This window comes from Empidonax traillii, unplaced genomic scaffold, assembly GCF_003031625.1.
Source record: "Empidonax traillii isolate 1590-97213 ecotype Southwest subspecies unplaced genomic scaffold, ASM303162v1 scaffold39:size2480183, whole genome shotgun sequence".
NCBI classification, from domain to species: domain Eukaryota; kingdom Metazoa; phylum Chordata; class Aves; order Passeriformes; family Tyrannidae; genus Empidonax; species Empidonax traillii.
Genome location: NW_020955232.1, coordinates 199447 through 222804, shown reverse-complemented (window position 1 = coordinate 222804; position 23358 = coordinate 199447). Strand labels below are relative to the sequence as shown.

The 23358-nt window shown below is 39.8% G+C and overlaps 1 protein-coding gene across 2 annotated transcripts in view; it reads right to left on the bottom strand.

The window, feature by feature from the left end:
- Positions 1 to 23358, bottom strand: part of LMTK2 (lemur tyrosine kinase 2) — a 39952-nt gene that overhangs the window by 120 nt on the left and 16474 nt on the right. Inside the window, exons 5-14 of one of the 2 annotated variants that reach the window (XR_003570565.1) lie at positions 23067 to 23185; positions 22312 to 22399; positions 15687 to 15820; positions 12939 to 13023; positions 12170 to 12291; positions 10554 to 10703; positions 7388 to 10301; positions 5750 to 5885; positions 5127 to 5375; positions 3888 to 4013 (exon numbers count right to left, since the gene is read on the bottom strand). Coding sequence is in view for 1 of the 2 variants with exons in the window: in XM_027878167.1 (XP_027733968.1) it covers positions 3985 to 4013; positions 5127 to 5375; positions 5750 to 5885; positions 7388 to 10301; positions 10554 to 10703; positions 12170 to 12291; positions 12939 to 13023; positions 15687 to 15820; positions 22312 to 22399; positions 23067 to 23185 (4026 nt within the window). In the remaining variant the exon portion in view is untranslated. Of the gene's footprint in view, positions 1 to 17; positions 4014 to 5126; positions 5376 to 5749; positions 5886 to 7387; positions 10302 to 10553; positions 10704 to 12169; positions 12292 to 12938; positions 13024 to 15686; positions 15821 to 22311; positions 22400 to 23066; positions 23186 to 23358 lie in introns of those variants that run through there. The other variant, XM_027878167.1, reaches the window with a different exon arrangement.

The window sequence follows — 23358 nt, the reverse complement described above, 5'->3', positions numbered from 1 at the left end:
ACAAACAGACAAAGAGATTATAAATATATAACTGTATTTTATTTTTAATATTAAATATTTTTAAATTACAAGCAGTTTCTTGAATCACACTATGCATGATAATCAATATACAGTAGAAATTACAATTTAAAAATGTACACAATTTAAAGACATTTTGACCTGAAATTTCATTAACTATGATATATTGCCATAAACCTCATACCTGTATTAAATTACAATAGGAAAACCTCATACCTATGATTTTGTTACATAGTTTCTCATTTACAAATAGAATTAAACATTATATATACACACACATCAGTACCATTTATCATTTAAGTTACACCTACATCTGTGCAAGTTCAAACAATTTCATAAACAAAACTAACTGTAAGTCATATTCAAGTTTCTGAAAAACAGGCTGCTGGTATTACAAATACTTATTTTCAATAAGTTTATATGATGCTTGACTCTCCTCTAGATTTCCTCCTGTTTTGAACCAAAACCATTAGCATACAAGGATATTTCTGTGTGACTTAAAGCTGAAGTAATTTTGTACACTCCATTCTTATTTAAGGCTATTTCTTATAAGGCTAAAATACTTGGATTCCACCTTTCAGCAACTCCAACACAAATAGCCATGTCACTGACACCTGACGACGCTGACATTTTAGGATAGTGCTTAATTGTAAAATAAAAAAAGGTCTCTCTACCAACCAGCCTCCTCATGAAAGAGATTGAGTACTACATAAAAATCTGCTAAAAATACTGATAAAAAGAATGAGGCTTAAATGGCTTTCATTAGTGCATCAACAAGGATATGAGAAAAAAAAATAAAACGTTAAATCCACTCATTTCATGAAAATGGCAATTTCCATAAATGCAGGTATGCACAATGTATCTGCAGCTGGGGGACCGGGGAGGGTACAGGTGTTCCCACTGAAACTGGACACTCTTCTCGCTCTCTTCGCTTCTTACTATAGATTCCAAGCTTTAAACAAACTTATTCAGGTGGGAAAAATCAGAGCTTTTAAAATATCTTTAGTAACCAAACTGAGACAATGCCTTCGTTTTTCAGACAATCCAGGTATTCTACTAGAGAAGGAATTAAACTGTAAGCAGTCCTCATAATAAACCATTGAAAATAGATACATGTACTTCTCAAAGAGAGCCCAGGCTTAAGTAGCTAGTGCAAGAAATTACCTGTAGTGAATGGTTGGTGACAAATCCCCTCTTTAGAATGGAACACATTGGAATTACTGATTCATCTTCATTGTGCCACTTGACTGCCAGGCAGATATTGAAGTATTGCTAGTAGTTGATCAGTATATTTAAGTATATTTTTCCCCCAAAAGACCATTTATATTATTGCAATCCAGCCTACTGGATTACTGAAATTAAAATCCTTGTTTAAACTGAGGTGAGTCAACTTTAAATATTTCTTTCTCTTCATTGTACAGCTAAAAAGGACATTACCTTGCTTAATATATTACACATCTAATTTTGGAAAAAATGCTCCTTTGGCAATTCATTAGCAATGAGTCCATGTGGACAAAGGAGTAAACTTTCACTTCCTGTGTAAGATTTTCTTTAAACTCAGGTAAAGAATAAAAATCTTGGATTCCCATCAAGCAAAGGAAATTCCTGATGTGCAAGATAAACATCTGATTCTCCAGACTTTTAAGAAACAAAATGAACCACCAAATTACAACATTCTGCAGTATATGCTTTTACTTAACTCTGGACTAATTTTGTAAATCAAATGATTCAAAATTAAGGCTGAACTCCAGGTCTGACAGGCTTCTCACCACACCAGGCAGACAAGCCACACGTTCTCTGCAGACCATTGTGGAATTTCACTCTTATTATGGTGAGAATTGTAAAGACAGATGAAATGCCCTAACTCTAGCTGTATCACGGAGTTTATAGTTGGAATTACGGAATTTCTAAGCAATAATTTGTGCACAAAGTCTATTAGCAATATTTTTAAATATTTGCAGTGCACAGCTTCCTTAAACCCTCTACAGTATATACTGTAAGCCTGTATTAAGAACTACTTGACTTTGCCTTTTAAATCATGTTCTGGGAAAAGTCCATGGGAAAATTCAGTTCCTCACTTCATACTGAAGAACAGTTCTGACTAACTCCAAACCTGAGTGCCTCATCAGAAAAAGAAATCTCAACAATTCATTGGCAACTTCAAATAACATAATAACTACATCGTTCCCTTTTGATCAGTATGGAAGCCATTCTGGTTAAGGGCTAAACAATGTTGGGAAAAAAAAAAAAACCACAACTGACATATTCCTGTCATTTTAAAACATATTTAAAAATCAGAAGTAATACAGAGGTATACAAAAAAAAAATTACACATCTGAAAATATCTAGTTTTCCCATCTTCATCTGATGCAAATTCTCTGGTGACTGGATCTGGACACAGAGCACTTGGACACCGTTAACTCAAGCCCTGCCAAAACCACCACTAAAATACAAAGTAGTTCGTGTTTCAGTAGATTTGTATTGTAGTGCCCTAAAACACAAACCCAGGTAAACTGTTCCTGTCAGTGTTTCCTGCAGATCCACAGCTGCATAAGGCATTCCAAGAGGTCAGGGATTTGTTTCTCAGCTGAACTCCCTTTGCAGTAACGATTAAGGATCTCTTTTTTCCGAGCAGTTGAAAGGGTTGAACCAGCCAGATGAGGGGGAGGGTGGGAGGGTTCAACCCCCCCAGCGTCTTCCCTTCCCTACACACTTCAGAGCCAACTTACAGGATTGCCCCCTTTGCTCAGGATGCATTTCAAGGTGTACCTTGCAGACATCTTAAAGTGGGTCTGGCCTTACCAGGGGTGCAAAACTGGGCATTAACCGTCAATCCAAACCTTCCCTGTCATCACATCACCGAGAGGTAGATTTACCACAAGCCTCTGAAGGCAGCTCCTTCAGAGGAGCTTCAGAATTCACAGAATGTACAACTGAAGGGCCCAGTGTGCCCAAAGCCAGGCTACTGAAATTAGTCTTTTTATAAGAGTCATAAATTCCACAGTTTTGTACAGCCAATTTTTCCTCTTCTTTCTCCAAGGCAGAAATTGCAGTAAAAACTGGAAGGCCCTTAATTGTGATATAGTCAGATGCTATTACAGTTTGAGCAGTCAGTAGGATCATACGCAGGAATTAAGAGACATTCTCTCTTTCATCTAAAAATTCCAGAGTATATCATATATTCTTTTCCAGTTTCCTATAAAACATGAACACTAACAACCATTCTATAATCATTATCATTTAGAAATGGTACTGAATATAAGATTTCAGCAAGTCTAACATAATACTCAGAAGTTATGTACGTTTTACAAGTACCGTGCATAGCAAAGGCTACAAAAAAGGACAAATTAAACTGGATAACTGGGCCAATTCAACTTGTCTTATTTTCCTCGAAAGATTTAAGATTCTGATTCTGTACATCATCAGGAAATAAAGGAAGAATAATCCATAGTGCAATTGTAATAAGCAAAGTAATATGTAGTGATATCTTTTTGAATAAATATGGCTCACTACTGATCAACTATCATTCATACAGTTCCATCAACACAGCCACCTGTTGCACAGGACAGTTATACACAATTCTACAACAGGTGTAGGTTCAAATAGATAATGAACTACATGGAAAAATATAAAAAGAATATTATACAATCTCATACATAAACCAGACTGTAGTGTAATTGCTTTACTTGTTTAAGTTATCTGAAAAATACTTCAAGTACTTGAAAACAGCGGCAGAGTCGTCTTTCAATGAAAAGCAAAATTGCACTGATTTAAAAATACATTACAAAGTTAAATACACATTCAAATTAATGTCCTGATTTAACATTGCTTTCAGTGTTTACTTTCGTTTCTCAGTACTTCTTGGTTACCTGTGTCCCTCCAGGAGGATCCAGGGTTTACATAAAGAAGTCTCAGACACAAAGTCTGGCTGTTTTATGTATGTAGTCCGAGGAAACTTAAATTAATTTAATCTTTTTCTCCATCTTCGCTGCTTCCTGTTAACAGAGGAAAGGTCATAATGTACAGTGAGATTCTTCTGCACGACCCTCACTTCTTTCCAAGACTCTTCCTAGAACTTGGCCTTCTGCTGCTCTGCACTTCCAAGTTTTGGTTAATCTTTCCCTACGGCCTTCAACTACTGTAAACATTTGGTACATTTATTCACAGACATCTGCTTCAATCACACAGTTCAATGTCACTTCCCAGGACACAAAAGGCAATGCAGGATGTCCAAAACAATCTCTCTTATCTGTAAGTTCCTAAGCAGCAAATATTATCTAATCAATAAGCACAATACAAGAACAATACAACTCTTTAACGCTGATTACACTTTTATAGACATTGCCCATTAGCAAGGCTCTGCAATCAGTAATATTTAGTTTTAATAATGCAATGTGTTATTGAGATTAAAATAATATGCCAAACTGATCCAAGTCTCCTTACTTTTGCTTCTCTTAGCCCTCAGGAAAGTATCAAAGCTTAAATAAGCTTTTTGTTACAGACAAGGCTTATTAATAAATCCACTGCTGGATCTTGCTCTGAAGAGACTGTTTGGCTCTCCCAACAGAAACAATCCTACTCACAGTTCCTGAAAACATGCTGCAGTTCTTGAGAGGATGTCAAGAATGCACTGACTAAAAAGCAATGTGGAAAGAAACTAGACTGTAAAATAAGCTCACACAATAATGTGGAAACATTACACTGCTGGCATCCTCACCTGTGCAATGAAAACACAACTGTGACTTATGACAGTGCAGTAACGAGAATTATCAAGTGCCATAGTGTGGCACTGCTTAAGCACTACAGAGGTTTTATTTATATAAATACAGCAGTGGGGTTTTTTAACAGAAAAATTGAGAGCTTGTCCTATAAGTGTTCCATAGACAGTTCAACCACAAGCTTGTAGCAACTTGGATGCAAATAATCCCAATCTCTGTGGAAAGCTATCTCTTAACTGAAACACAAGAGATTACCTTTATAGTGCTAAAAATAAATCTATAAATTAAGCATTTAAAAGAGAACTAGATTTGTTGTATCCATGGCTTGTATCTTCGCATAAGGTTTGTAATTTGTATCTTTAAAATAATTGTTACAACTGAATCACTTACCTCCTTGCTCTATATCTGAATCTGTAAGATGTGTAAGAGAAAAGCTTGCCATGTTTGCAGGAGAGATGGAGAATCTGGAATAAGGGGATGGATGTGACCAGTTCTGATCAAGAGTCCTGGAAGGTGGAGGTGGAGACAAGTACTTTGATGGCTGAAGGGGTGATTTGGAACCAATGAGACTGTTAGCTGCCTTGGATAGAAAGGATGGCTCTGGAGAGGAGAAGTCATCATCCCACTCAAAACCCCCACCTTGAGGGGAAAAAAAAAGCAAAAAGCATCATTACAGTTCTGGAAGGGAAGGTCACACACAGTTTTACAAGTAAGCCCCTGGAACGCTGCATTAACCCCAAAGAAAACCTCTAGTGCTGGGCTAGAGATTTGTCACCCACAGTTCGGTGTCCTCTCAGGATACCACGGACATTTCAATACATAAACAACCAGGATCACATTTTATCCTCAGGAACACGGGAATTGAGCCCAACTGCAGCGTGTGCTTAGGATGCCAAGCTGAAGCCACCATGGTAGAGGGAATTTACAGGTCACATTTAATTTAAATGACATTTCATAAAAGACTGTGCACAAACCAGTCTCAGTCCCTGCTGTGTATAAATATATCCAAGTACCTTCTTCATCTGTTGAGCTTTCTGAATTTGCAAATCTGTTGAGGTAGCCAAGGCTGGAGGATGGGACAGGAGAGCTGCCAGCGCCTTCCCCGTTCACGTCCACCCCACGGCTCCCCAGCTCCTTGGTGGGTGTTTCCTGAGGCAAACAAAGTCACTGCTTTCATTCTTTTCCACACGTGTCCCTGCACCACAAACACACTGCCCCACACTGCCCTCAGGTCGAGTGAGCAATTAAAAGGTCTGTGAACTGTTCCTGTTACACAACAAAACTCTGAGCTATAGATTAGGCACATGCCTGACTTCTAGTTCTATGCTAAAGTCTATGCAAAAATACAAGCAGGAATTCACTATTTAAATGTTATTTATTATATAAAAAGGTTTCATATTTCTAGGAACAAAGTTAAAATACTTTCCAATGGAAAAGAGTTCACTTATCAGCCTAACATAGGTAGGGTTTTTTTTCCTCTTTAATAAAGTCTTATCCCATCTCCCAACATTTTATTTTTCTTTGGAATCCCTTAATCGAGCCTTAGGATAAAGAGACAGACTTTGTACAGCCGGTGTTGGAAGTAGCCAACATTTTATCAGTTACTGGAATAACAAGTAAAGAGTTCACCAACTAAGAGCAGTTTAAATACAGCTAACTTTTTTCCTTCCCCTCTGACAAAAGGGTTACTATTCCACAGGCTACCCAAACACAAATATATCACCTCTGGTTTCTATTCCAAAACACAATTAACTCCAATATTTATGTGCGTCAGCATAAGCAACATTTCCGAAGCTTGACAATGTGGCTGTTCTTTTAAACTCACTGGACTAGTTTAGGTGCCATAATGTTAAAATACAATCCCCTCTGTATCCAGTTACAGAAGTTAAAAATTGATAAAGCAGACAGGGAAATAAAGGTAACTTCGGATTTTATAAGCAGATCAGTATTTCACTGGACGTGAATCCCACTGGATTCATAAAAATTAGCATTACCATTTAAATGCTGTTCTCATCTTTGTGATTTTAGGTAAATTTGCTTTAATGTTAAGTAACACAAGATTCAGAGTCAGGTTTCAGTTTGTCTTTGTTTGGTTAGTTGTTGGCTTTTTTCCCTTAGTTCTTTTCTTTTATAAAAGTATCTGAACTTAAAGTCCTCAAACACATTAAACAGATAAGCTGCTTCTATAAAGTTACAACAACATTCTGTCAAAATCAATTCATCAGATCTGGTCCACAGAGATGCTGTCTCACATATTCAAATTAAACACAGCTTACAAACATCACACAAACATCACTAAAAACCATGTTTCACTCAGCACGTGCAGTCAAGGGTCCAACAGCAATGGAGATTCAGGACTTGGCAACCAACCACGCCCAAAGCAAAACCCTCCTTCACTTAAAATTAGTGCTGCTATTCTACCAGCAACACAAAACTGCACCTAGCCAAGCAAAAATTCTTTCTTTTTTTCTTTCTTATATATAAAAATAACCCACATCACAACCAAGCTCTAACACTGCCAAAACAAGAAAGGTAATGTTGGAACAAGGTTTTCCCAAATATTAACCTATTTATTCTACTGCTTCTCGTTTAACACACACACACAAGAAAATCAAACCAACAAGAACTTCAGTTAGTAATTAAAACATTACCTGATCAAACAAATAGACTGTCACATCATCAAAGAATGTTACAGCCTTTTTCTCATCTTTCCAAAGCTCGTGTTGCCTTTCATTCAGAGGTTTTGGAAGTTTCAACAAGCTTCTCAAATGCTTTCCATCATCCTTGTCAGTAACTATCTCAGGTACTTGATGAACAGTTTCATCTTCACTGTCAGAACTCAGACTATGCATATGAAAAGTCCTCATGTCATCCTCAGAATCACTGTTTTCATCTTCCTCATCTGCATCATCACCATCCTCTAAATCAAGCATTCCAGAAACACTGAGTTTGCCAAGGTATTTTCCCTCAATATCTGGCTCTTTCAGCTTTTGCCCTTCCATGTGGTAGAAGGATTTCTCACTGGTACTCAGATCTAAAGGCCCGTGCATGTTGTGCACAGACTTTAAGTCTCTGTGTGAAAGAAGTTCTGCAGTGTTAGTGCCAACACAGGAGACACTTTTATGGGATGTCTCTGATAGTTTTATTTCATCCCTTAGGTTGCCTTCCATCTCTATTCCCAGGGAAGTAAGAGTTGCCTCAGCCCACTCATCAGGACACCCCTGCATCCCCACATCCATCTCCTGGATCTCTAAATCGTGGTGTAGTTCTAGTGTTGTGTTTTGATCATCATCCTCCTGGTAACTCCTCACATCACAGATTTGCTGGCTCTCCTCTAAACCAAAAGCCTCTTGTGTGTGATTCTCCCCTCTGGTGGAAGGAACAACACACACAGTCTCTCTGGACAGATTTACAGACTCCTCTTGTTTTTTATCTGGCTCAGAATCATTATCAGAGAAATAGGCAGAGTCTCTGTAGGAATTTTGATTTCCACCCAGAAAAACCACTGGGGTTATTTCAAAATTGCTGTTCACTGCATCTAAACAAGCTGCTGCTTCTGAAACAATGATGACTGGGTTGGAGGGTAAAGCACTGCCACTGTTCTCACTGACAACACACAGAGCTGTGTCCACACTGGAAGCATCCTCAACAGGGATATGGGAAGTCCATTCTGGAGACTCCAGGTTTTCTGTTTCATAGCCACTGTCAGCAGGTTTATCGGGTGGCAAAAGTTTCTGAGGACTTTGAGTCTGTAAAGATTCTAAAACCTCGTTTACATCTAAAGAATCCAAAGAATCAGGTGTCTCTAAGGCTTGTTCTGCAGTTTGCACAGGAGAAGGGCTGTCTTCCAAAAGACTGTCCTGACTTGTACAGTCTGAAGCAGCAACAGAAATTAAAGTCACCTCTTCTGGAACATCCTTACAGTTCTCCAAGTGATTTGTTGTTTCTTGTATTTCCTCTAATAAACATTCATTTTTTTTTAATATGGGAGAACTATCTTGCAAGCTTCTTTTCCTGTCTTCCTGATCACTACATTTTTCTCCATTCAAAGTTATTTCATCAGACTTGAAAAGCACTCCCTGCTTAATCTGGCCATCACACTCATCTGCTTCCACAGCAACACCGTAATAAGGACCATTTCCAATGTTATTATTTTTGGCATTATAGGATAGCTCTTCCTGACAGAGAGTATCAGTGTTACAGGACACAACTTCATTCACCTCTACATTGAAAAGTTTTCCCTCATCCTTCAAAATAGGAAGATTTGCATGTTTATCACGTGATTTAAGTGCTCCAGGTGGACTAGAGGATGCCTGCACCTCTCCAGGAGTCTGAGAATTCAGATCTTTATTCATCGTTACTGGGTTAAAATTTTCATCTTTCACTGCTTTAAGACTTTCATGTATTAAAGAGAAGACCTGTGCATTTTCAGCCAGCACAGGCTCAGGCTCTACAGAGTTTTTATGTGAAGTTTCTAATATACTTTTTAGAACATCATCTGATTTTTGCCCCAGATCACTGCTGGTTCTGTTAGACAACAACCCTGTTAATAAGTTTTTCTCTTGGAGAAATAAGAAGTTATCAGAAAGTTCTTCTAAAGTTATTGTATCAGACTGGTTGGAGATATTCTCACATAAGGAAACTGTTTCATTTTCAGAAGTATGACTAGAATGCTCCTTCTCAGAACATCCTACTGCCTTTCCATCATCTGTGTTTGAGTTCAAAACAGCTGGTTTAAAGTCTTTAGGAATATCATTTGTTTCAGCAAACCCAAGTATTTTTCTGTTTGTCAGTTCTTCTGACCTGTCAATGTCATTAAATATACTCTGGAAAGGGCTTTCTGGGCTACCAGCAGCAGGCAAAAATTCCTCTTGAGGATCTGAGTTGTAGTGGAAGAAGTCCCCATCGGTACTAGATTCTTCAACATCAAGATCCCTGAGAACCGTGAAATGAGAACTTTTTTCTTGTACAGCTTCTTGATGATCGACTTCTGTTGTTAATACAACGGACTGGTTATCAAAATTCATGCTGCAGCCACTTCCTTTTTCCTCTAACTGGATATAGTAGTCATTTCCCACAGAAAGCTTGTGTGCATCAAACACAGGTAACACCCCAGGGACAGCGAGTGACGCCTCCTGGCCACTTCCATCCTGGGCTCCCGATCCTTGCTCTGAAAGTGACCTCTCAAACACCTCCACTGGGTAGAAAATGCTTGTGTAGGTCATTGCTTCCTCAGGATTCACGGGACCACACTCATCGAAGTGATCGTGCTTAGCTGCCTCCCAGATGTACTCAAAGCTGAGCCCATGGCTTGTTTCAGTCACAGTCAGAACCTCCTCCAGCTCGTGGCCGAGTCGATCTCCTGTGAAGTGATCCAAGATGGGAAATGCAGAATTATTTGCTTCTCTGTTTGAGGTGTTTGGTTTCAGAGCATTCCACTGCTGCTCAAAGTCGATCTCCGAGTCCCTCTGGCTCTGCATGCGCAGGTAAGTCAGCAGCCTGTGCACTTCCTCTGCCGTCGGCCTCTTCTCTGGAGGCAGCCAGCAGAACTGCAGGACTTCATACCTAACAAATGGAAACAGGTTTCAGTGGGTTTCACACTGAAAAGGAACTCATAAAAGTCACGTATCTAACAAGCCTTAGAGTACCAATACTACTGGCAAGAACTTCCATCTACAGCAAGTCCTTCTACTCCCTTCATCCAGGGTTTGCCAGCAGCGTGATTCCATGAACAATTTCAGTACATTTAAGAGAGCGGAGTAATTTGAGAAACTTCTTCAGCAGCTTTAAGAATAAATAAAAACATCTGAAGTTTACCATCTATCAGAGTAGGGCTGCTCCAGGCGTGGCTTGAAGGGTTTCACCTGCTTCTCCTTGATGACGTGGGTCAGGACTTCCCTGTCGGAGAAGTCGGAGTAGGGCCGAGCAGCGTTCTCGAACAGCTCCCACAGCGTCACCCCCAGGGACCTGGGACAGAGCAGCAAGTCACTGTGCATTCCCAGAACTACCTCAGAGCTGCTGTTCTAAGGAAGTCAGGACGTGCACAGCATAACTGGCAAGAAGAAATAAATACTACTCCCCATTGTCCCTGGAATTCTAAACTTTAGAACCTGTTACCTTGTTTTATTTGACAGAATGTTAGAAGCCTGAAGAGTGAAGTTGCTTGAAGGCAACGACAATGAAGGTAATAAAATATAAGAGGCCTTAAATGACTCAACCATGGGGAAAAAATACACATATAATAAAAGATAACTTTTTATTATTATATATCGAAGCAAGTTGTTATGCATATGTATAGAAGCAAGATGAAAGAGCCTTATGGCAAGTTCAACAGAAGGAAAAGCCTTCATCAGAAACTGCAGTTATGGGTTAAACTGCTAAAAACCTCATCTCTGTTTCAGCTTTCAAAAAATTCCTTATTTGTAAGCTGCAGGGGTCAAAAACTGCCTCTCTGCTCAGTGCTGTACATGCACTGTGCACAACACTAATCACATTTTCAGTCATTACAGTTAATACACGAGCGATCTTTCTGTGCTCAAAATGCAAAGTAACTCACTCTGCATGTGTCACAGTACCATAATTTAGATTGGAAGTGGTGTCTGGAATCATCTAATCCAAACCTGTTCTGTATGAAAGGCATTAAAATTCCATTTGGAAACCTTAAGACCCCAGCTGCTCGTAGTCCAGGTGGACTAACCCAAGGTGAAGAGCAGAGCTGTTTGCTCACTTGGAGGATGGAAGCAAATCAGTATTTACATAATTTCTATCTATGCCACTTACTTTCTGCAACCCTACCTTTAAATCAGCAAATAAAGCCTAGTTTTTAATTAGTGTTTTCAGAAACGTTAGCCTAATCCACAATTTCCATCATCCAAATTTCTTGGGGCTTGAGAACTGAAGTAGAACTTGGCAATTTCAAACCCGTTCCTCTTCAAGAGCTTCCCCAGCCATTGTCTATCAGCTCTTTGGAGCAGAGACAAACAGTTAATTGCTGCCCTCAAATGCTGCAGCAAGAACACAGCATTTTAATTAAGATGCCACTGTTCTACCACTGGAACTTAATCAGGGTCTAGTGGGATCAACATTTCATGTCATCCCCACCTACTCATGATTGGAAACACCATTTTCCATCTCTTTCCTTTAAAAACATTTGAAGGCACTTGGCAAACACACAGTAATGATTTTTATTAGCATAAGCACCTATTTTTCTGCTAAACATTTTCGCTTACTCCAACCATTCTCTCAACAGATTTCTAAGCATCTTTCCACAGCAAGGCACAGTTTCAGGTTTACAGAGATCACCCTACTGTCCATCTGATGGAATAAGAAAGCAGTGCATCAGGACAATGTCAATACTATTTACTCCTTCATTTAACATTTGAAAATATGTTCAAAAATCTCTCATTAAAGCACTTTTCAGGCCTTCTACATACCATATGTTACTGTATTTATTTTGCTCTGCTGATAACAGTCTGTCTTGAAAACTTGTTACTAACTCAGGTGCAGTCCAGCGGAGAGGAACAAGTTTCTTCTCATCTGTCTCAATATAATCTTCCTAAATTATTGATTAAAAAAGGAAACAAAACAAAAAAAAAAAGGAGACTGAACAAACACTGGATCAACTTTCAGACACTGACAGTCCTTTCCTTAATATGGTCTTATGTGATGCCTATGTAAAAAAATCAGAATTAAAAAAAAAATCCTATTTTCCCCAACTAGCAGAGAATAAAGCAATTGAGGAAATGCATTCACTAGTCACTGCACAGCAGAAAACCAGAATGCCAATTTCCTGTTAAAGGTTTAGTACTCACAAAACGTTTTAATTAATGTCTTTAATTTTTCACTTTCTCGCTATATTTAAATATTTTTAACATTTTCATTAAGGTATTTGAATTTTTCTTTCAATTGTTTCCTTAAAATTCACTAAAATTAATTTGTTCATATTTTAGGACTACTATAAATAGGACCTAAAAAGGCAGATTCACTGGAAGCTTCCTCCTACAAGCACAAATTCTACTCATCCCTCAAAAGTTCATTTATTCTGCTACATGAACTTGCTACAGTTATTTGCCAATTGTAGTTTGGAAGTTCATTATTCAAATAAAGGACAATGTAGTATCATTTTATAACTTTAAAGGATGCTTGTTTTAACTTTAGGCCCCAATTCCTTAAAAACAGTGGTGCACAAGTAGATTAACTTACCTTATACCTACTGAATCCTATCCCATAATCTCCTACTTTGACATTTAAATCGGATGTCAGGAAGCAATTCCGTAAGGCCAAGTCACTGAAAACGCAAACAAATGACAGTGAGACAACCCAAGAAGTGTTCCATGCAAACTGAGACAACTGGCTTAACAGAAGTGACACCTCCTGGAAGAGTCAGGCCAGAGCTTAAAATACCAAATGAAAAGCCAACAACATTATTTAAAAAAATAATGAAGAAATCAAGGACTTATTCACAGGTAGCGGGAACAAATCAGTAACACAAACAGTGCTCAGGATTCAGCATCCACTCTGCACACACTTCCACAATCCCACGTGCATGAGCTGCAGGCCAATGCCACAAACCTAAATCCTGCTGAAGGTTGAACAAGCTGGGTGCAGATGGATGTGCTCCTGCAGCTGCCTCCTGAGTGCCTCTGGAGGACATCAAACCAGCCTGTGCTCTCTCAAAGACCAGCTCATCCAGAGTGCAAACACAGGCACAGGAACTGGGGAGAGCCATTTCAAAAGCACCATTCTGATCCAAACTAAACCTTAAGACAGCGCTCTTGTTGCTGACAGTTTGATCAATTTTGTAAGAGCCAAAAATTGATCCCGTATCTCCCTGGAATACAGCAGACACCGCTGTGCACAAACACTGAGCGCTTCCAGAAACAGCCAACACTGCTGGGGTTTCTCCTGACAGTGAACTTATTGGACATTTGTTTGTGCTCAGAAGGATTTGATTTCCCTTGGGCATTCCCACTGTTTCAAAAGAGAATCAGTTTACAGGCACACACTCAAGCAGAACCTGTTCTGGAATGCAAAGAAAACTAAACCCAATGAGAAGGCAATCACATTTAAAGATTTTATATAAAAACCCCCAGACTATTATGCTGTCCTGTATAAAAAGTTTAAAGTGTAGTCACTTCTCTAGAGCAGTGGCATTTATCCTTAAGCATTCAAACCACACACAGAATTTATGTGCAGCTCATTCTACAATAATCCTATCATGGAGATTACTGAGGCTGTTCACACACCACAGACATGTCTCTCTTCACACCTATCCCTGCACGTCTTGCATTTTGCCATAAGCAAAATCTATCAGCAATTCAGACTGGCTTTAAATACTTTACAATATGACACTAAGCAACCAGTAATATCTTATACCTGCAGTGAAGTTCCTCCAAGTTACAAACCCATCCATTACACACAAACCAGAACTACAGACAGTCTTTGAAAAAGCCCAACAGAAAAAGTAACATACTTCATAGGAGTCCTTTAATAAACAAATTGAAAAGCTTTTGAACAGACACAGAACTTGCTTCTACTTTGCACCATGAACCAGAGCACAAGTATTCATGAGCCAGCAGTGCTGCTGCAACAATACCAAGAAGCTGTTTTAGGAAACCCATCGTGCAAACTCAGAAATTTATGCAAGTTTAATGAAGCTGGAACTGTGACTGTGACAGCAAAGAGCTCAGCAGACTAATTGCTCAAATATTTCACTCCTCACTTTCACAGAAGGGGACCAGGCAATTAAATGCCCTGGAACAGCTCTACCTTTGCTTCTGTGTGGATTAAAAAAAGTCTCTGAAGTACAAACAGTCTTAAAACCACACAGTTTTCCTGTTTCAAAGAAAGGTGATGTTTTCCTTTCTAGAGTCATTGAACTACACAGGTTAGAAACACATCTGTAACCTTCAATTATTCCCCAGAGCTTGCCAACTTGTTTTATGCTATTTAAATAAATATCCTGGAAGAGAAAAATTTTTGGCTGCTTGAATTTACCACTAACAACAAAATCACTGATGCTGGAGATTTACCACACACTCTGACAGCATCAGGATAGTGTTGCTAGAAGTAAACATTTACAGTGAGAATCTTGCAGATCCACAGAATAATGATTTACCCAGTTTATCTGTATTTCCCTGAAAATGTATGCTTTCATTTTTTAATCATCCTAAAGGCTGATGTCTTCCAGTTCCTTAGAACCTTTTCACTTTAAGCCAAAAGATTAATTTTTGCATTTTTCTGAGCAACTAGTTTCATGAATACATTTTCCCAGCTTTTTGCAGCTACTGTCATTCTTTCAATACCAACTACATTAAATTTCATTTTAAATGATTATATTAATTAAAAAGAAATCTAGCATTCCCCCCAATTAGAACAAAATTGTTCTCCCAGTATGATTACTTCAAAATCTGACTGCCTCAATTACTGATGATGAAAAGGTTACAGGAACAATAATTCAGGGAGAGAACACCCATTTTATTCAGATTTTGTATCTAAAGTCAGTCTCTCCCTTACTGTACTAGAAAGAAATTTTTTTCCAATTTTAGTAACAAAGGTAACAGATTACCAAACAGAAGTCCTAAATTGTTATAATCCACCAAAAATTCACAGCAGGTAATGTTCATTGTCACAAAATTCTAACATACCTCCCCCCACAATACACACGTTTAACTTGGCCAAGAATTAATCAAACTACATTCTGGGTTGGCCTGGCAGCAGGTTGTGTTCTGGGGGCTGCAGGTGCTCGGCTCTCAGGCAGGTGGAGCTGGAACAGCACAGCACTGCAGCTCAATCAGCACCTTCATCAGCATCACCCCTCCATCCATGGCTCAGGGTATGGCACAGACAGAAGCTCGTGAGAACAATCTTCAATGCCTGGATCCTAACAAAAACCCCCCCAGGAATTTCAGAGTGCATCCCAGCTGGATGGGAGCTCCCTGGCAGCCGTACCTGTGCACAAAGTTGTGTTTGTGCATGACAGCGAGGCCAGCAGCGATCTCACACGCCATCCTCTGCAGCAGCATGATCTGAGACTCGCCCTTCACCTGCTCCTGCTCATTGCACAGGTAAGTTTTCAGGTCACCCTGTAAAAGAAGTTAAAAATGTTCATCAGCCTTGTCTGTTGGTTGAATCTGAAAATCTTTTCATAAAGATCCAACTGACCACAGCACTTTATTAACCACATTTGTGCTTCATAAAATAATCTCAAGATCCCATTCTCCATAAGGATTCTCACAGCAGCCATCTAAGGCACGTGGTGTTGGCATTTCCAGGGGTTTTAATCAAATCATTAGTAATTAACAACCTAGATCAGACTGCCACATAAAACCTGTCATACATGAATAGTTTCCATTAAAAAACACAGAGTTTGATGAGCTGCTGTTTTTAAATGAGATGAGTTTTCAAGTGCTCTGGATCAGCAAGGCCGACTGTCTGGAATTTGTAAGGGATGGAAGGGAGAGAGCAGGAGAGGGTTTCAGACACTGCCAGCTCACAGTGCTTTCAATATAAAAAGCATGGTAATACACCCACTCCAGTCAGGAATTCCAGTGATGGCAGCAGTTTTCCTGATCCCAGGCAACACTGAGCAACAGACACATAATTAATGAGGCCAGAGCAGCACTTCATAAACTGCTAAAAAAAGAAAAGCTTTGAAATAGAGGGAAAATACCTGAAAGCTGTCCAAACATTCAGGAAAAGGAAGACTTACAGTAAATGAGTCCAAGCAGGGGAAAAGAACAAGTTTCTCATGCCATTGTTGTTCCTTTTCTCACAGTTGGGGCTTTAAACCCAGCACTCCTGTGCTTTTGTTATTTAAAATACAGACTTTCTGTAAGTTTAGCAAATTATTTCAGAGGGCGTTTCTGTGTTGAGACTGCACATATTATATCCCAGCTTGTTTCACTGGCTCTAACTGCCCATGTCCATTGTCTACCTAGATCTTGGGCCAGGGAGGAGACTGAAGGGAGATCCTGAGGTTGAGCAGACAAAAAGACAGTCTTTGCACTGCCTAGAAGCCACTCTGATGTCCAGAAAAGACTGAAGATCTCTCTGGTGCTCACATGCATTATGGAGCTATATCTGAAAGATCACATTCCTCCTTATTGTGTTAAGTGAGGCAGATAATTTACAATTCCAACAGGTCAGGCAGAGAATGTCTGTGGTGCAGTGACAGCTGAGCTGGACACAGTCACAAACCTGGGTTATGTTTAATAAAACAAGAACTACTCAGAAGCAGACACCAATCCTTTGCAAAACAGCATTTTAATTTTTAAAAACATGAAGAGATTCTACAGTACACAGAAGCAGCTATTCTACCTTCATCTGCTTTGGATTATACTACTTATGCTGTAAGTAGCTACACCACTTGAGGAGAAAACATGCAGAACTTCTAATTCTGTTTAACATTGCAGAAGCCTTCATTACATTCTCTTTATCCTGTTTTTAGCTAGAAATTAGGTTAACATTCATGTATTTGCATCCTACAGAATGACATTTTTTAAAATGTTTCCCAGATGATCTTTATGACTTACAACTGCCACTTCACACTGGCTCAGGTTTATATGGATAAACATTTCCATATAAAACACAGACCTCCCTCTTCCCATCTTGCCAGAGCAGAGCTCCAAACAACCAGGGAAGGAACAGCGCTTGTAACACACTCGGTTTCCCAGCAGGAATACGAGCCCAAGGAATACAAGCACGGAGCTGACTGTAGGTGGCAGCAGGAGCCCGGAGAAAAGACCAACTCTCCTAAATTGTCATTCATTAAAACAGCAACTGCTTGCTTGGGGCTTGTCCCAGGTGGATTAAGTTCCTAGGATGCCTGGAGCGCACCGAGGAATTACTTTTTAAATTTTAAATGCATTAGTAACAGCGGTGCTGTGTGACATCCCTCATTTAGTAAATTATTCATGCAGGCACTTATTTTTGTAGGAAAACCAACTTTTATTAAATCCAGCACCTCGAAGCACGCTGGTGCCATGTTCCCATTCCATTCTAATTAAAGCTACAATCAAGGTTAAAAATATAAACCAGGTATTTTTAGTATTGCTTTTAAAGGACATTACTTGTACCAAGCAATTGCCTGTTTCTTCAGGGAACTGAAGGAAGGCTTTGGGAGCACCCAGGAGCAGTTCTCTGGTCATATGGAGTTATTAAAGGCTAAGCCAGGTTCTCCCTGTGGACCATGGATAGAGGATGAGACACAACAGGCATGAGCTGAAGCATGGGAAGCTCAGACTCGGTATAAGGAAAGCTGTTTTCCACACAAGGACATGAGCAGAAGTGCAGGTTGCTCAGAGAGAAGGTGCAGTTTCCATCCTTGGATGTGCTCAGGATCCAAATGGACATAACTCTGAGAAATGCAGTCTGACCTCAGGCTGACACTGCTTTGAGTAAGAAGCTGGAGTGGAGAATTATCCTGAATTATCCAAGGATGCTTCCCTGCCTAAAAGCAGGCAGCAGCAACACAGCAATATTATCCCCACACTGAGAGCCACAAAATGACCCCTTATTGACAGACTTTCCAATGCAGCAAATATCAAAGGTTATTTATATCTGAAAAAAATGCAGCTCTGCAAAATTCACTGCAGAGACATCTAAATATAAAAAGCTCAATAATCATGCTTGAGGAAGGTTCTACTTTCTCTCCAGCTTCCTCTGCTACTCTGCCTTTTCCTTCCTCTCCTGGGACTCCACAAAGAACTGGATTTCACCTCTCCTCCCATCCTCCTCGGTTCAGTCAGGAGCAGTTCAGCCACTTCAATCTTGCCATGCTTTTTCCCCTGGGACAGCAGAAGCTGGGGCACATCTACAAGGGTACCTTTGGCACATTTTGGTTTGTGCAAATTCTGTATTGGGTTCACACAAACACCCAACACTGACGCGGCTCTGACAGGACTTTTTAACCCAGAAGGCATTGAAGATAATGGTTTTAAAAATGTAAAGAGATGACCAAAGTGGAAAACTACCTGTCAAGTCACACAATACTGTGTGACCTTATTATCCCTTTGAAAGTTCTTGGACAACTGAAATCACTCCCCCTGTCTCCCCCTGCACTGCTTTGCAGTGTCACTAATCCTGCAGTTACTTCATTAAAAAGAAATCCATGAAACTGCTGGATGGGATAGAGCTCCTTCCCCACCAATCTTGCTTAGGTAGATATATGTTTAAGAAATATTAAACAGTGCTGAGAGCAGAGTCTTTGAACTCAGGCGTAGTTTCTGAAGTTGTCATGAATTGACAAGTTCCCCTTTCTTTTTAAACCACATCACTGATAAATCTATCTGCCTCATATCCATATTGACCATGATTATTAAACAGACTCATTGAACTCTTTGATGATGAAGTTTTCATTGCAAAGATTCTGTTTTGATTTGAAGACGTTTTCAAGTGGCAGCAATTAAAAAAAAAAAAAAAAAAAAAGCCCAAATTAAAAGAAGAACTAACCACTGCAAGCTGGCACCTTCTCCTAACAGCAACATCCCTAAAGCAAACTACAGAGCATTCCAGGCAAATACTGCATCCTGCTGATCTCATCTGCTCAGGGAATTGCAGGACCTGAAGAATTTCTGTAAGGATTTGATAGGCAAATCGGCCTCACAGCTTACATGCAACTTCCACATTTGAATAACTTTCCTTTTCTCATAAATTATGTCAATCCATTAGAGGATTTGCTGTGCTGACAAAATGCTGGCCACACTGGGCTGAGTAATATATTAAAGTTAATAAGGCAGCTACCACTATTTTTAACCTGGCATCATTCTACAATGTTTAACAGTGAACAGTTAACTATTCATAGCAGACTGCACCAACATACTATGCCAACCAACATGGGGAGAGGGGGTGTGAGACCTTTTTGAGCATTTCTATAAAATAGGGTAAATGTTAGCCCTAGCAGTCACTGCACACCCCACCAGCAATCTTGGGTAACACAAACGTATCAGGAGTTTTTGTGGCCAAGCAAACAAGTCAGCCAGCCTGCCTGACATTCAGCACTGCCACCCTGACAGCTCTGCTTTCTCTGCACCAGTTCCAGTGCCTCTGACCAAGCCCTTTCAATGCCAAGGAGCCTGGGAACTGATAATCCAACAGGGCTGCCTGAGCAGCCAAGGCAAGGTCAACTGGCCCTAAAAGGGCTACAAATCCAAGTGAGCCAAGTAGCAAAAGGGGTGCACGCTGTGATAGGCTCTGAGTTTGAAGGAGTGAGAATAAAACAACCACTGTACCCTCCAGCCCCTGCTGATCAGCAGAACAGCCACATTTTTCATTACTTTACGTGCCAAAGTTGCAAAACAAGGTTGGTGTTGCCCAAAAGGCCTCAAAAGAACTGGTCACCTGGAGATAGTTCCTTTCCTACCCAACACAGTTGACTTGACACCTTTATTTCACAATTTCCAGTACTTAATCACATAAGTCTGAGGGATTAGAGCAAGTTTACTCTGTTGTATATGCACAGACAGCACCAGTAACAAGGCAAAGGGCTTGAGCACAGCACTGCACCACTGGCAGCCAGAGGACCATGTTTGGTGATTCCCACACCAAGTCACCACAGACACTGAAACCCTCAGCCAACCCCTTCAGCTTCCCCTGGGGCCTTTCTGCTGCAGAATCACTCCTGCACGTTTTGGAAGCATCTCCATACACCAGAATTCACCCAATGTAAGGGAAAAAAAACATGCAAAAGGAGCTACCAGCTTTTGAGATCACTTACTACTAGAAGTTTGAAAAATCCAAATAACAGCCATTCCAGCCACAGTGATAAAAAGCCTCCTAAAAAACCTGCCTACTAAAAAAAGCAGTTTAGCCAACACCTTCTATTCCAAATGGTGCTGTCCTGCTTCCTTCTTCCTGCCTCTTCTCTCCCCTTTACTCCAAAATTACCAGGCCCTGTGTATTTGTGTGCACACACCAAGTCTAGGAGATACTCAACCAAGAACTCTTTAAGTGAGCCTTTAACATGAATGTTATGTTTAACTCAGTGTAATATATAATTTTCTGTAAACAAGTTTTAGTTCACTTGGAATAGAAATGAGCCCATTTATTTTCCATTCCAAAGAAATTACCTAACTACACTCAAATTTATAAAACTACCACTTTAACTGTCAAGCTTACTGCCCCCAGTTAAAGTGAAAATCTATTTTATCCCCTAAAGTAAAATCCATTCCAGATTACTCTGCAGGATCATGACAACTTCTGGCATAAATAATCAGGCATCAAACAAGGATATTATTTTCTCCCGTATACCTAAAGTAGGGCAATCTTCAAAAGTTACTCCATCTTTAAATTTAAAGTTGGTTTAAATTGTGTAACTATTTGAAAACACGGTAGCAGTGAAATTTTATCTGGATCTGTATCTGATGGACTCCATAAAATGCAATTCTCTTTCAAGGGTCCTTTTTAAGAAACTCCAATTAGAATAGCAGGTTTAAAAACCAGTAAGTATTCTATTTCTACATATTGAAAGACTATAAAAAACTCTTATCTGTTAACCTTAGGCACCAAGTTTTTAATTGTTAGCAAAACTGGAACATTTCACTTTGATCAGTTACTTAAAAAGTCCAGGCATTTCTTCCATTTGAAAAAGAATGATTTTATCAGCACTTCTGTCTCATTAATTTACCACAGATAATGTGTCCAAGCAGAAGGGCAGCAATGAAAAAATATCGTTATTTAAAGTCACAGATTAATTGACGTTTCTCAAGAAAACTCAAGTTCATGTTAGCTCATTTAAATTGCTTGGGGCAACAGATGCAGCTGCAAGCAGATTTGTGCACCTGAGTTTAAAGGAAAATTCTGCAGTTGTAAAGCTGATAAAAAGGATTTTGCTGAATTTTATAAATGCAAGCTATCTTCTTTCTGAAAGACTTGTTTCTGAATAACATCTGTGCAGTCTGGAGTTCAATTCTCCCTCGGTATTCTCCAAGGAGCTCTGCTTCAGATGGTATCTGCACACCAAACTTCAGAGCAGCTTCTGAGTCAATGTTTAGTCAGACCCCTGGACTTTGGGGTTTGTGTTCAGCAATGTGTTATGCTACAATATGGCTAATTCCAGAAGCGAGCCCACCGCTGCACTTTAGCCCAAAGCTGCACAGCATGGGTAAAATTTGGGCACTCTGGAGATGGGGGAGGAGGCAGAAGGAGGGAAATTCTTCAATTTTCCTCAATTAACGTTTTCATATAAATGGTAATAAAAGTCCATTAAGGTTGCCCAGACAGCAAATACAATTTAGGATGTGATGTTGGCACGTACATGTGATAGACATCCTCTGCCCTTCAAGCTCCCTCTTGAAGGCAGACTGAAGGAGACCAGTAATTCCTTTATCAAAGAAAGAACAACTATTTCCCTCTTCAGAACATTCCAAAAGCACCTAGAAAGCACATGATGAATTGAAAAGAGTCCAAACCAAAAATTGTAACTCTGCTGTCTCTAAATAAAAACGTCTCCTGAAATTCTGGTTAATCAAAATTCTGGTTAATCTGGTTAAGAAAAACAAGCATTTCATGAGCAAGGGCTGTAAAAGCACCACAGACCATTTACATCAGTGGAAAAACTTTGCATAAGTGCACTTACCAAATCACAGAACTCAAAAACTAGGAGATAAGGAATGGCTTCCACACATTGCCCAATACACTGGAGAACATTTGGATGCTGAAGAATGCTGGAGTGAAAAAAATACAGTTAAAGCCAGAAAGATCACAGTATAACACAACACACTGAAATCCCCACCAGAAGTTTCAACCAGAACATTGAGGGGGGTGGTGCAAACTACCCAAAGCCACAGGTTCCACCTGCCTGTGCTGCTGCAGCTCATCTGAGAGCATCCCAGAGCCACAGAAGCCAGTACTGCCACAGGAAAGTCACTCATCCTCCCACCAGCCTTGGAGCAACAATAAAAGCATGCAACTGGTTCAGAAACTACACCAAGGTGCAGATCTGGCTAAAAGCCCAACCTTTCCTTAGCCAGGTTAGTTCCCAGCCAGATCAGTTACTTTTTCTAAATTGCTTCCCAACCACTTGTGCCAATGCAGCAGAAGGCAGGAAATTTCTTGTGACAGCTGCCAACAACTTAAGCCTAAATGCAAATATAACCAGGGTGTAAGAAAGCATGAAGAACAGAATGATGACCACTCCATGACCATTCACTTGCAGCACATTCAGGTAAGGTGATCTATGACCACACCTTCTGCTCACTTTGCACTGACTGCATCACTTTTTAAAGACAAGCATTTCGGTTCTAAGGGAGGGCAAGTGGGGACACTAGTACTGAACAAAAGCAATGCCCCTGATCCATCTGCAGCAGAAGGAAGCTGTGAAACATTACTTACTAATATGGTTCTCCATTCCTTAAAAACTGCTCTTGTTCCTTGGGACCTGCACTTGCCTTCAGCTCCTTCACTATTACCCTTGCTACACTGGTGCCTGTGTAGATCTCTCCAAGGAGAACCTGAAAAAAAGATAGCATTGTGTCTTTAATAAGAGGGGAAAAAGTACTCAGAGTCTTCCTGCAAATTAAAATAAGAGCTAAAAACATGCTGTAAGAAAGATTTGCTGGCCTTTTTATTTTTTTGCAAAGGCAAGCAGAGCTTTGATAATTAAACATCCATGATTAATAAATCT